The sequence below is a fragment of the Thunnus albacares genome, chromosome 16 (assembly GCF_914725855.1).
Source record: "Thunnus albacares chromosome 16, fThuAlb1.1, whole genome shotgun sequence".
Classification (NCBI taxonomy): Eukaryota; Metazoa; Chordata; class Actinopteri; order Scombriformes; family Scombridae; genus Thunnus; species Thunnus albacares.
The window spans coordinates 10,254,350-10,267,031 of record NC_058121.1 but is presented as its reverse complement, the minus strand read 5'-3'; the positions used below and the strand labels follow the sequence as shown (position 1 = coordinate 10,267,031).

Sequence of the window (12,682 nt, the reverse complement as noted above, 5' to 3'; positions counted from 1 at the left end):
GGGAATGTATCATGCACATTTACAGGTCTTTTTTTTTTTTTTTTTAATTTGGGGCTCTACTGGAATATCTTTGCATGATTTATAGTTCAAAAGACTCCTTATTTATTTTAATTAATTGATTAATTAAAATGAAGGGACTTGGTATTCTCCACCAAAGTCACACCTGGCAGTATAGAGAAGGCTTTGAAACAACATTTTGGGCGATAACAGTTACCAAAAATACAGTATATAGTTGAACAGTTAAAGGAATAACTGTGAAATTGTATGATTTCTACTCAGAAAGTTGAAAAGAATTCCGTTGGTAGCTTTCTTTGATGGTGGGGGTTGGATTTAGGACCTCCTTAGCCTTGGGTCCAACATCTAAAATATCAACTATATTGACACCCAGTGGAGAAACACTCCTTCACAGTTACTGCGTGTCAATGGTTTGTTTTTGCTGACAAAACCAGCCTTTTATCATAATTCAGTATTCAGTTGGCCTGATCATCTGTCAATCTATGCCCATCTCAAATAAGAAAAGGTTGATGTTGGGTGCGGGGTTGCCAGGTTTGAGGGAAACCCGCATTTTTGTTTCAATTTCAGTCAGGGTGTTTGACAACATGATTCGATGAGACTGACTTTGTTATGTGGCAGATAATTCTCATTCGCCTTCTGTTGAGAATATTCACCATGGAAGCCAATTTTCCCCAGGAAAAAAACAGATGAAAAGTTACGAATGATAAAAAAATAAAAAATAGTCACTAAAAGTCAAAATTATGAATACTACTACAGAGAAGTGTGCAGACTATATAACCAGATCTCCTATGCTGGAAGGAATATTACCTGGCTCCAGGTTGTTAAACATAACTTTATGTATTAATGTGTCCCCTGTGTGCACAATATAATAAAGGTGTTAAAACTACACTTTAGACGCATGGCTCCCCTACAAGACAAGGCCACAATGACACAGATTATTATTCATTATTATTTTATATACATTTCAGAGGTGATATATAAGTATAGCCTTGTTTGTGCCATGCTGAAATTTAGCTAAAAAAAAACACAAAACAAACAAATAAACAAAAACAATACACTTCATGTTGCTGTATGTCGCATCACCGCAGAAGGGGGATCACACAAACTCAATCTGGCAACCTCTGTCGGCTGTGACGTGACGGGGCTCGTAGTGCAGTGTGCATCTGGAAGTTGTCGCCATCATATCTGGCTAAATGTTAACCTAGCTTAAGTCGAAAATATAAAGTTACGTCTATCTTTTACCCCTTTTTTGTTTCTGCTGTCGAGTTTCGAAGAACTGCTGCGATGTTGTATCAGTAAACGCGTGTAGGACTGCTGCAGTGTTGTAGTTAGCAGGGCTGGGGTCCTGAGAAGCAGCAGCTAAGGGGCGGTGGGCTGCTAACCAGCTAGTTGGCCCGGCTAGGAAGTAAAACACCTCCTAGATACATTAAACGTTACTCTGAATAAAGCCACGGGGACTCGGTGAACATTGTTACCGGCTGTTTCCGCTGCTGTCTTCTGTAGTGAAGTCGTTATTCCCGCCGTAGCCAAGGAGCTAGCAGCGTCACTAAGCTAGCTGCAACTCCGCTGAGGAACCAAGAAGATTCTAAGCTAACTAAGCTAACAACAAGCTGGGGTTGGTCTGCTAAACTGGAGCTGGCATCGTCACATTTCCCGTCTCTAACACGTATGTACAACCATATGTGCTTCTTGTGTATGTGATACGGTGTATTTTGGCCTTTTCTGTCAACTGCTACATCAGCTAACTTCTCTCTGCTCAGCTGGTAGTGTTACTCTTCTGTTTAGAGCTGCGTTTCAAGCAGTCAAGGATCATATATTTGCCAAGTATAGAAACATAAGGAATTTGCTTGGGTTCAGCTTTAAAAAAAAAAAGAAATACATTTATATTTATCTAACAAATAACATAGACACTGTTACGCACGCTGAGTTCAATAGAAGTATAAGAAATAAATAACAAGGTAACATTAACATAAAACATAGACACTGTTATGATGATATCACACCAAGCATATATCAGCTCATTTTAAAGTGGCATTTCCGTTCCAGGTTCTGTATTTAACTTCCTTATCAGTTGAAAAGCCTGTGTTATCTGGATCATGGGGTTAATATTGTGGTGGGGGGCATTTCTGTGTCACACAGCAGGCTGCTGGGCCTGACAACCGAGAAGATGTCTGAGGGAGAGAACAAGCAGGCCCCGGACACTGCCCAGGAAGGGAAGCCAGAGTCCATGGCTGCTGCAGCCACAGGTCAAGCAGTGTCATCGGTGTCTCCCCCTGTCTCCATGGTGACCCAGCCTCCCGCCACGGCAGCCACAGAAGATGAGGAAGAGGAGAGCGAGGATGAGTCAGAGATTCTGGAGGAGAGTCCGTGTGGACGCTGGCAGAAACGCAGAGAAGAGGTAGTGGATTGTTTTTCATCTCTTTAGTTACTCACCTCATATCAACTTGCATGCAGTTCGAGGTCCTCAGACAGGAACCTCCTTAGCTGTGCCAAATACAAGGTTGAAGACTGATGGAGACAGATTTTTCCTCTGTAAGGGCACCACTATTATGGAGCAACCTGTCTGAGAGTCTTAGACTTGCATATTCATTATCTTCATTTAAGTCGCTTCTGAAAAGTCAAAGGTTTTCTTATCATCTTTATTTATTGATTTATTATGTTTGTTTTTTAATGATATATATGTGAGAATGTGTGTGTATCTGGCTTTGTATTTTATCCTTTGTTCTGTTTATGTCTGCCTTGTAAAGCACTTTGTCTTGATAAGTGCTGTATGAACAAACTTTACTATTATTATTTATCTGTGGGGGAGTCAGGTTTATGTTTATTATGGTATCTAGTACCTGATGCATTGTTTTGTTTACCCCCCTAAGGTGAATCAGCGCAACGTCCCCGGAATTGATAATGCTTACTTGGCCATGGACACTGAGGAAGGAGTTGAGGTGGTGTGGAATGAGGTCATGTTCTCAGAAAGGAAAAATTTCAAACTGCAGGAGGTGGGTGCTTTGCTAGGCTGACGCAGTACAATATGTTTGAAGCAGTTGCGTACCCTATAATAGAAACAAATGATCATTATGGGGGTGATATCAGCAGGAAGACAAAAATACCTTGTCATGGTTTTAAGCATTGTGTATTTGTGTGTTTGTGTTAGGTTGCGTTCTTTACTGTGATCTTGCTAAAAATGTGGAAGCCTTTCTGGTTTTCCTTCCTCCTTTGGTTTTAATCCCCTTAGCAAGTTGTTGGACTTGTTGCTGCCAGCAGCACCATAGCAAAGTTCACACTGTACCTGTGTAGTTGCAGAAACAATTTTCAGAAATTTAGAGGAGAGGGAGCAAGCAAACTAAAATAAGTGGTGTTTAAGGCTCTGAATATTGCTTTTGACACAGTTTTGCTTCATTCTGAAGAGGCTTCTGTCTCTTATATTGGCCCCAGAAATGACATCAGTTGAAAATCTAGTCTGTTACTTACTTATGAAATAAAATGCATGAAAATTAGTGTGTAATTCTGTGGTTGGCTGCTGCTGGGTTCCGTTAAGCAAGGCATGTATCCCACAACTGGAGTAGTTTGAGCTGCTCTGTGATCAATTATTTGACAGTCAGCTTTTTAGTATAAATATACATATTACTGGAAGCAAAATCAGGTGATTTCAGTATGGTTTTCTTACACATGAAATGGCTGATGGTCTGTATGGGGTGAAGAGAGAGACCCAGAATAACATTTAACGAACACTGCACTTACATTGCACTTGACATTGCACTTACAGGACGGTCTGTCAAGCCACTAATCCAACCTGCAGGTCAACACATGGTCAGGTCAAAGTGGCATGTTGTTAACACATAATGAGTTCACTTGGGCCGCATTGTAAAATTGTAATGTAAGAAAACAGTAAATCCCAACTAAGATTTAACAACATGGAGAACAACATTCACAGCACTAATTTTATTAGCATTTTAATATGTGGTATTATGTTGTAATGATTCATTTCTTCTGTTATTTCCCCCCACAGGAAAAAGTCAAAGCAGTCTTTGACAATCTGATCCAGCTGGAGCATTTAAACATTGTGAAGTTCCACAAGTACTGGGCGGATGTGAAAGAGAACAGAGCGAGGGTAGGAGATTGTCTTACCAATGCTCTTTTTTTTAAATTGGTGCTCATGTTATGACTGTCATTCTTACGTGTCTGCATTGCTTTTCTGTCTGCAGGTCATTTTCATCACTGAGTACATGTCCTCAGGAAGCCTCAAACAGTTTTTGAAAAAGACAAAGAAAAACCACAAGACCATGAATGAAAAGGTGTGAAAGCTCTACTATAACTTAACATTGGATTTTGAAATGACATTAACGAGTTGCAAACAGTTGATAAAAAGCCTATTTAGCCTGTTTTGTTTTCTTCATGTCTTATATAAACTTTTGTCAATAACCTTTTCTTCTCTGTCAGGCCTGGAAGCGCTGGTGTATACAGATACTGTCAGCTCTCAGGTTAGTTTAACAAAATGTTTCTTCTTCTTTCTTTTTTTAAGCTACTCTATTAACAAATAAAATGTGGCCTTAGACATTAACTAATTCATAGTTCAAATACTTAGAAATTTTTAAAGCAGCTGCTGGTAATCAGTTTTATTATAAAGGTCTGTTAGTTTGAAGAATCATGTCTGAATAATGGACATTCATTTTATTTGCATAGCACCTTTCAACAACAAGGCAATTCAATGTGCTTTGCATAAAACATAAAAGGCATCAAGACAAGATGTAAAGAAAACTTAAACGAGTTAAATAAAATGGAGAATAAAAATAAGCTAAAACAGAAAAAGACAGACGGAGAATAGAAATTACAGTGCAGCTATGGTGTACTGAGAGGTATGAATGAATGATCCCAAATGTAATTTAATAAAAGGCAGTGGCTAACAGGAAAGTTTTTATCCTTGATTAAAAAGAACTGAGAGTTGGAGCTGACGTTAAGTTTTCTGGGAGTTTGTTCCAGATATGTGGAGCATAAACACTGAATGCTGCCTCTCCATGTTTAGTTTTGGGGACAGAAAGCAGACCTGCCTCAGGCGATGTAAGAGGTCTGGACGGTTCATAACATAGCTGCATTTATCAACTATTTTACACTCTCTCACCTCTCACCAGCTACTTGCACTCCTGTGAACCTCCGATCATACATGGCAACTTGACCTGTGACACGATCTTCATTCAGCACAACGGCCTCATCAAGATTGGCTCAGGTAGAAATCATTTACAGCAAGAGAGATATTTGAGAAAATAATATTAAGACAGTGTAATTTAGTTTTGTATACCTTATTAACTAAATGTTTGTTTTTGATACTCTTGATTCCTTGACTATTATTACTAGTATGCTAATATTTTCATGGCTTTAACCCACAATTTTAGTTGCTCCAGACACCATTAACAACCACGTGAAAACCTGTCGGGAAGAGCAGAAAAGCCTTCACTTTTTTGCTCCAGAATATGGAGGTAAGATCCTGCCAGTGTGTAATTTGTCTCAGACACAGTCATGATGTTTGGTGGTGCTATTGTGATATTGATCAGCTTATGTCTGCTTTCAGCTGTCGCCAATGTCACCACAGCCGTGGATATCTATTCCTTTGGAATGTGCGCTTTGGAGGTGAGAGGAGGCCTTGTTCTGCTCTGGGCTGTTAAGCCACATACTGACTCATTCCTTCATTTGTGGTGTTCAACAAAACACAATGAGAATGCAGTTTGACTGAATACTGGCTTGACAGAGTTAATTGATTGGTAATGCACTCAGGGTGTATGTATCACTGGGTTCTTAAAAAAAGTGTTTCTCACCTCAGCTTTAGACATGATAGTGCTTTTATATACTTCAACAGTCAGTGTGTGTCAGCTTTTTATGGCAGTTACAGAAATAGAAATCAGGATGCAAGACAGGAAATGTAGAAATATTTTTAAAAATCTTTTATATAATAAATACCATCACGTCTGCAGTACTGACCAAAGTCTCCATCATACATTTTAAACATGGGATTGGCTTTTATCGACCTAAGTTCTGTATTTGTGTATATGAAACAATTCTAATCTACACCTTTCTTTGTCTAATTATGTCATCAGATGGCCGTGTTGGAAATCCAGAGTAATGGAGATTCGTCTTACGTGTCCCAAGAAGCCATAAACAGTGCCATTCAGTCCCTAGAGGACCCATTGCAGCGGGTGAGCAAAGGGAGAGCAAAGTATTCAAAGCCTGGGTGGATCTTTGACAGAGAGACATCCATAACCTCAAGTTTTTTTTCTCCCTGCCACTCTTTCAGGAATTCATCCAGAAGTGTCTGGAGGTGGACCCCAGTAAGCGACCCACAGCCAAAGAGCTGTTGTTTCACCAGGCCTTGTTTGAGGTGCCTTTACTCAAGCTGCTGGCTGCGCACTGCATCGTCGGCCACCAGCGTAAGTGAAACTACACAGTGGAAGAGACTTGCCTACACAAAAAACACAGTACTTTAAAAACAAGTAAAGGAATCTCACGTGAAACTAAAGGCTAAGGTCATTTATTTTATTTTAAAGGTTAAATGGGCCATTTACCCATGCCAAAGATGAATGACTTTTAATTTCTCTTTAGCCACTTTGCTGGCACAAAACCTCACAACCCTAGTCACAAAAATAATTAATTTTTATTATTTATTTATTTATTTTATCTGATTGCTGTGTTCGCTGCTTACCTGCAGATATGATCCCAGAAAATGCTTTAGAAGAGATGACAAAGAACATGGACCCTAACTTGGTGATTGTTGAAGTCAAGGAGGGAACTCAGATGAAGTAAGTCTTGAGTATCATACCTCATCAAAAACAACATGATGGAGATTAAAATGTGAAATTGGGAAGCGGAGGAGATCTTTGTGCTGTTCTCTCTTAACTTTATCATGTTAATATTTATCTTTACATATACACTGTATTTTTTTTTTTATCACAGAACATTGTGATATGAGATTAGATGTTGTCTTGGCCTCATAGTCATAATATATTCTGTTATAGTTTTAATCTTTTCCTGGTTTAAAAGGTTGTATTACAGTTAAGTGATATAATTTGTGAACTTGTCTGACAGTTCTAGGGAACTGAAATTGAAAAAAATGTCTGTCACATATTCGGCACGAGTAACAATTTGTCATTTGCTTCAGGCTCTCCCAGTTTCCTGCCCTTGAGCTGGACAAGTTCCTGGAAGACGTCAGGTAAGGGGAACAATTGTGCTACAGCTGGAAACATGCAACTAGACATTTAAGTCCTATCGGGCGGTGAATTTGTTGGAGTTTGGCACAAGCAGTACTAGTCATCCAAAAAAAAAAGAAGCCCATGATCTGAAGATTCTAGCTTGGTCAAAATTGGATGGGAAATGTTATAGAGAAACTGAACTACCACCACTGAAATGCCCTTAACTCTCTTGTCAGATCTAATTTAGACCAACATTGGAATATTCCACTCATACTGTAGTTGAATAAATGCACAGTCTGTAAATTGTGAAGTACAATTTACATATATTTACAAATACTGGCTGATGTTGAGTGTACAGCAGCACAACATGAAATCATTTGTTGAAGTTGTACTGCTTTTTTCTCTTTGATATATCAGGAATGGGATCTATCCTCTGACTGCGTTTGGGATGCCCTGTCCACAACAACCTCAGCAGGAGGCAGTGAAGTCACCCATAGTGCCCCCCTCAGTCAAAACCCCGACCCCTGAACCCGCAGAGCTTGAGACCCGGAAGGTAAGAACTGGGATGTAGGAGTGCACGGAAATTAGACCTCAGTCTAATAATATGATGTTAATTTGACCTTTTTCCTTTTTTTACGAGAGCTTAAAATGTCAGTTGATACTTGTGACCAAGCTGTCACAATGCAGTAACTCACTTTTACTACAACACATATTTCTTTGATTGTATTATTAATTGGCCATGGTATGGTAAGGAATAGTTGGAGAATATACAAAGTATATTATACAAAGACTATTGTCCATTATTCAGGGTATCTTTTTCAGCCCTTAATGTCATTTTTTTTATGACTTTTAAACTAAACACACTTGTTTAGAGGATCTGCATTCACTGCTTCAATGAATCATTTTCTTTTCAGTTCATCATAAGACAAACATTTAACTGTTATATTCTGTAACTCCTCAGGTCCTTCAGATGCAGTGTAATATCGAGCCTGTTGATGAGGGCACCAAGCATCATGTAAGGTTCCTTCTACTTCTGGACATCATTTGTGAAAGTGCTCTGTTTTATTAAATTTTTGAAATGACTTTTTATTGTTCTCCTTTTAGCTGACCTTGCTCTTGAAACTTGAGGATAAATTGAACAGGCACTTGAGCTGTGACTTGTTACCAAGTGAGTGTTTTTATTTCTTGGAGAATGAATGAATGGTTCATAGACTTTGCAAATGTGTGACTTGTTTATATGCACATAACATTGTAACATCAGCGTGTCATCGCCAAATATTGCTGTTACCCTCAGTTTTAATGATCAGTCACTTTTCAAGTTTTAAATCTCTAGTTATTGAATTACAGGCTATCATGTGGTTCTGTTTACTTTCAGTGAAATGCTTTTTGTGTATCCTTGAAGCGACTATAATCAATATTTTTATATTACAATGAATGACATGACCACTTATATATAAAATGTGTTGCTCATTGACAAACCCACAGAAGTATCATGTATGCAGAGAGTGTTTGAGCGTCTTTCAACTTATATTTGTTTTCCAGCCCACAATTTTACTATTTTGGTTCACTCACCACTCTCATCAGTGTTGTTTTTAGCTGCAGCCAGCAGCTTTTTTCAGCCATAAAGTGTAAAATCCCTAATCTACACTACCTGCTCAGTACCAAACAGCAGACAGACAAAGTTAAACAACCGACAGACAAAGCTAAACGGCAAATAGCCGACAGACAAAGCTAGCTAGCTGGTGAACGTAGTCCAGAATTTAGCAGCTTCAGAGCCAGATGTTTACCTGAGGAGCTCGAATATTGGACTTATATTAACCAAGTAGCCAGAAACATGACTCCAAGTGAACGCTGATGTTGCTGTGTATCTGCTGGATGGGTAAATAGGCAACTGCTTGCCAACAAGTTTGCCGTATCAACAAGCTGGTCATACTACATGTCTATCATTTGTTCACAGATTGTTTCTGCTGCCCACAAGTGGCAGTGGTAAAATATGTTAAGCACATGATTAATGCATTTCTTATCAGAAAAGTGTTTGTTTCTTTTATGTTACATTAGTGCCAACAGCTGTTTCCACAGTCCATAGTCTGCAAAAATGTTTGTGGCATTACGTGCCCCTCCTTGTACGCATGAAGGTAGATCATGAGATACAAACAAAACCAGGACCCATTCATCAAAACATTGCTCAAATCATTTGAGTAGCAAAGATAAATGCTTTAATGGCACAATTTCTGGTGGTCGATGATGCTGAAATGACTGCTTGTTGCCCATTGAGCCCTTGGGCTATTCACCTCATTACCCGGCCACCATGCCAGTGTTCTGACTGCCTTGTTTTTTTGTTTAGATGAGAACGTGCAGGAGCTGGCTGTGGAGCTTGTTCAGCTGGGATTCATCAGTGAGGTAAGTGGAGTTCATCATGACCCTGCTGAGCCTGACACTCATTCTATTAGTAGTGTAACCACAGCAGCAGATATTTCTTTAACCTTACCGTCTCTCCATTTCAGGGCGATCAGCCACGACTTGCATCCGTTCTTGAAGAGGCCTTCTCAAAGTTCTACAGCCGGAACGGTTCTCTCAATCCGGTGACAGTTTCCTCGTAGCGGAGGACTCACCAGGCCTTCTGCCAGCCCTCCTCGTTCTCTACGACAGGACTAGCTTTTTGCTCCATCTCCGAGTTGCTGGAAAGCTTTGCAAGGACAGAGGAGGAATCCTTGGTCTGATTGCAGATCCTGCAGCCTGTCCTTGTATCCTCTGGTGGGAAAAGCTGCCACTAAGTGGTTGTCGCTTTCTATCTTTTTTTTTTTGTTGTCCTCCCACCCAATACAGCCATCTGCTTCTCTTTTAAAAGAGGAAATCCTAGTCGCAACTTAAAGGAAAATACAAATGTTTTCACTTTTTTGGCTTATTTCTTTCCGTTCTAAAATAGTGAAGAAATGGTAGAGGTAAGCAAAATAAAACTGGATAACAGCAGTATTTTCCTTAAGTCAGTATTAAAACTGTATTTTAAACATTTTTACTTAAAACTGTTAAATAGTTGTCTGTATGAAAAAAAATCTTTTTCCCGGCATACTGAAGTGTATGTATTATGGTGTTGTAAGGTCAAGTCTGGTTGTCTGGTCCTTTTAACTTTCTCTTGAGCAGTGAGTGAGGCATTGTCCTACCTTGTATCAGTTTTCGAAGACTCTTGAATGCATTGAGCTAGTAATGCAACAAATGCAACATCACTTATACTTCAAAATTCTGTAATTATACAATGTAGTCATGAAACATGCAGCTGCAACACAAGTTAAAGAGTAACAGCTACAGATAAAATATTAAAACTCAAACTATTTATTTGTGTATCTTTTCTTGAGTGTGTACTGTACTTCACTTCCAGCACTAAGGCCGGTGGTTGTTTAAATGTATGCTTTTTAATGGCTACTTTTTCTTTAAATCATGCTGTTATTTTCTATGAAAAGGGGTGTCGTCACTTGACTGTGGTCCAACTTCTACTGTAGGTTCTGTTTTTAAAAGTAGCCCATTGCAGCACTTATTGGTTAGGGCTAGTTCAATGAAAGGTTGTTTCTAGGTGGCATTTTACATAGGAGAGATTGATTCAGTGCCATGTGAAGATGCTTCGGTCTTTAAGCACATGATCTATGGTGTTTTGTCAACAGGTTTGGTGAATGCATGTATGCTTCTGTATATCTAAATGGAAACTGATGCACACAACAAGCTTGCTTCAGGAGTTCTCATTTTATCCACAGTGCAGATAGATTCAAGTAATTTATCATGCACTGACTATCTGAAAAGTTTTGTTCAGCTTTAGGACTTAAATTTTAACACGTTGTGGCTGTGAATTATTGGTTTCCTTCATGGCTGAAGATTTCTGTGTGATAACAGAGCTAAAACATGCTCCCACCACTTAGATATTCAGCTATTTGCTCAGACCACCATTATCTGTTAACTGTTTGTGGATCTCTCGGCTAGTTTGCACTACTGTACACTTTTTATATAATTTGACTCCTGCTGGAAATGTCCTGTGGCCTCCGGCATCTTCACACCAACACGAGGAACTTGGTTGATTTGGAAATGGCGTTATTAAAAAATTAAGCGATCCAAGTCTTGTCTACTCAGCGCTGTGACTACCTTTTGACAGGGTCTGTAGATACTGCAAGATACAAGTGTGGGACTGCCTGGCATGCTGTAACCATCTTGTACACTGTATGCTGGACACTGTGCTCTGTTTCTGCAATGCATTTACCCCCTTTTTCACTTCCTGAAATAAAAATTTACACTATCAGCACTTAAGGTTTTTGGTGTCGAATTGTGTTCATGACTGCTGTACAAGGGGATTGTGTTGTATAAAACTACACTCAACCTTATACTGCAGTGACAACTTTGACGATCAAAATCAAGTATTTCTGAATGAGAATTAAGCCTTAAGAGCATATGATTTCTAGTATGTAGTTTTAGTTTGTACAGTGTTTCACAACCTGAAGAAATATGATATGGTTGTGATGATCCTATTAACAATGCATCAAGTCTTTTTTAAGAGAGTGTAAATCAGGAGTTCCACAGGGTTCTACCCTTGGTCACCTTGTCTTCAGTTATATATATTATGTATAAGATCCCATTTACACCCAGTATTATGATGTGACCTATATCTGCATATCCTATCTGGATAAGTAAAAACATTTAAAGGCAATGCAGAAAGCATTGTGATCAGAATGAATTGGCTAGATTACATCTGGAGGTGGTCTGGTTCACACTGTGATCAGATCTCAGCCAGGTGTAAATGCAGCCCACACAATGGGACCACATTCTTAAGAAAAAAAATCAAGTAAAATGTGAAGAAAAAGATTTAGAAGATGAAAAAAAATCCATAGAGCAAGGTGAAAAATCACCGAACTTCACCTATTTCAGCGAGCTTAAGCAAGTCAGGCTAAAGCTACAAGCAATAGCAGTAACTAGCAAGTCTTCCTTCGTAAAAAGTGATTTAAAAATGAAAGACATCTGTCATTGTGGTTGCTTCACCTGACCTGGGACGTGTTGCATTTGTTGATGAGTCTGCCAGCCCTGCTTGACACATTTTCATGAGATGTGGTCACAATGCAGGCAGAATCAAGGAATCTATAACTCTTATTTATACAGGTGTAAATTCAAACACCTGTGGGTTGAATGTCATGATCCAGGCAATGTATCCAGATACAGATTACATATTAATACCAGGTGTGAAGGAGCATTGAAATGATAACAATCTTGCCATGGAGCAGGTTTTCATGTATGCAGACAATACTGTAAAATACCTGTATGTGCTTACAATATAACAGCATAGTTAATAGAGAGTTCATAGAGAACTCATGCATTTTTCCTTATCCAGATCACATGTTAATACAAGGTATAAATAGGATCTGACAGAATGTACAGTACCAATCAAAAGTCTGGACACACCTTCCCATTCACTTGAATGAGAAAGTGTGTCCAGACTTTTGACTGATACTGTACATATAACT

The 12,682-nt window shown here is 39.0% G+C and overlaps 1 protein-coding gene across 2 annotated transcripts; it reads left to right on the top strand.

The window, feature by feature from the left end:
• The first annotated feature begins 1,143 nt into the window (after positions 1 to 1,143).
• Positions 1,144 to 11,472, top strand: nrbp1 (nuclear receptor binding protein 1). Of its 2 annotated transcripts, none has more exons than XM_044377172.1 (18): positions 1,144 to 1,681; positions 2,158 to 2,413; positions 2,886 to 3,008; positions 4,019 to 4,120; positions 4,215 to 4,304; positions 4,450 to 4,490; positions 5,139 to 5,233; positions 5,400 to 5,483; positions 5,576 to 5,634; positions 6,099 to 6,197; positions 6,296 to 6,428; positions 6,707 to 6,797; positions 7,157 to 7,207; positions 7,605 to 7,740; positions 8,149 to 8,202; positions 8,292 to 8,355; positions 9,532 to 9,587; positions 9,692 to 11,472. In XM_044377172.1, exons 2-18 carry the CDS (start codon positions 2,183 to 2,185, stop codon positions 9,785 to 9,787), a joined length of 1,605 nt encoding a protein of 534 aa, XP_044233107.1. In that variant the 5' UTR covers positions 1,144 to 1,681; positions 2,158 to 2,182; the 3' UTR covers positions 9,788 to 11,472. The 2 variants fall into 2 exon arrangements, with proteins under 2 accessions (XP_044233107.1, XP_044233105.1); XM_044377170.1 differs by having other exon boundaries at positions 2,155 to 2,413.
• Positions 11,473 to 12,682: the final 1,210 nt, after the last annotated feature.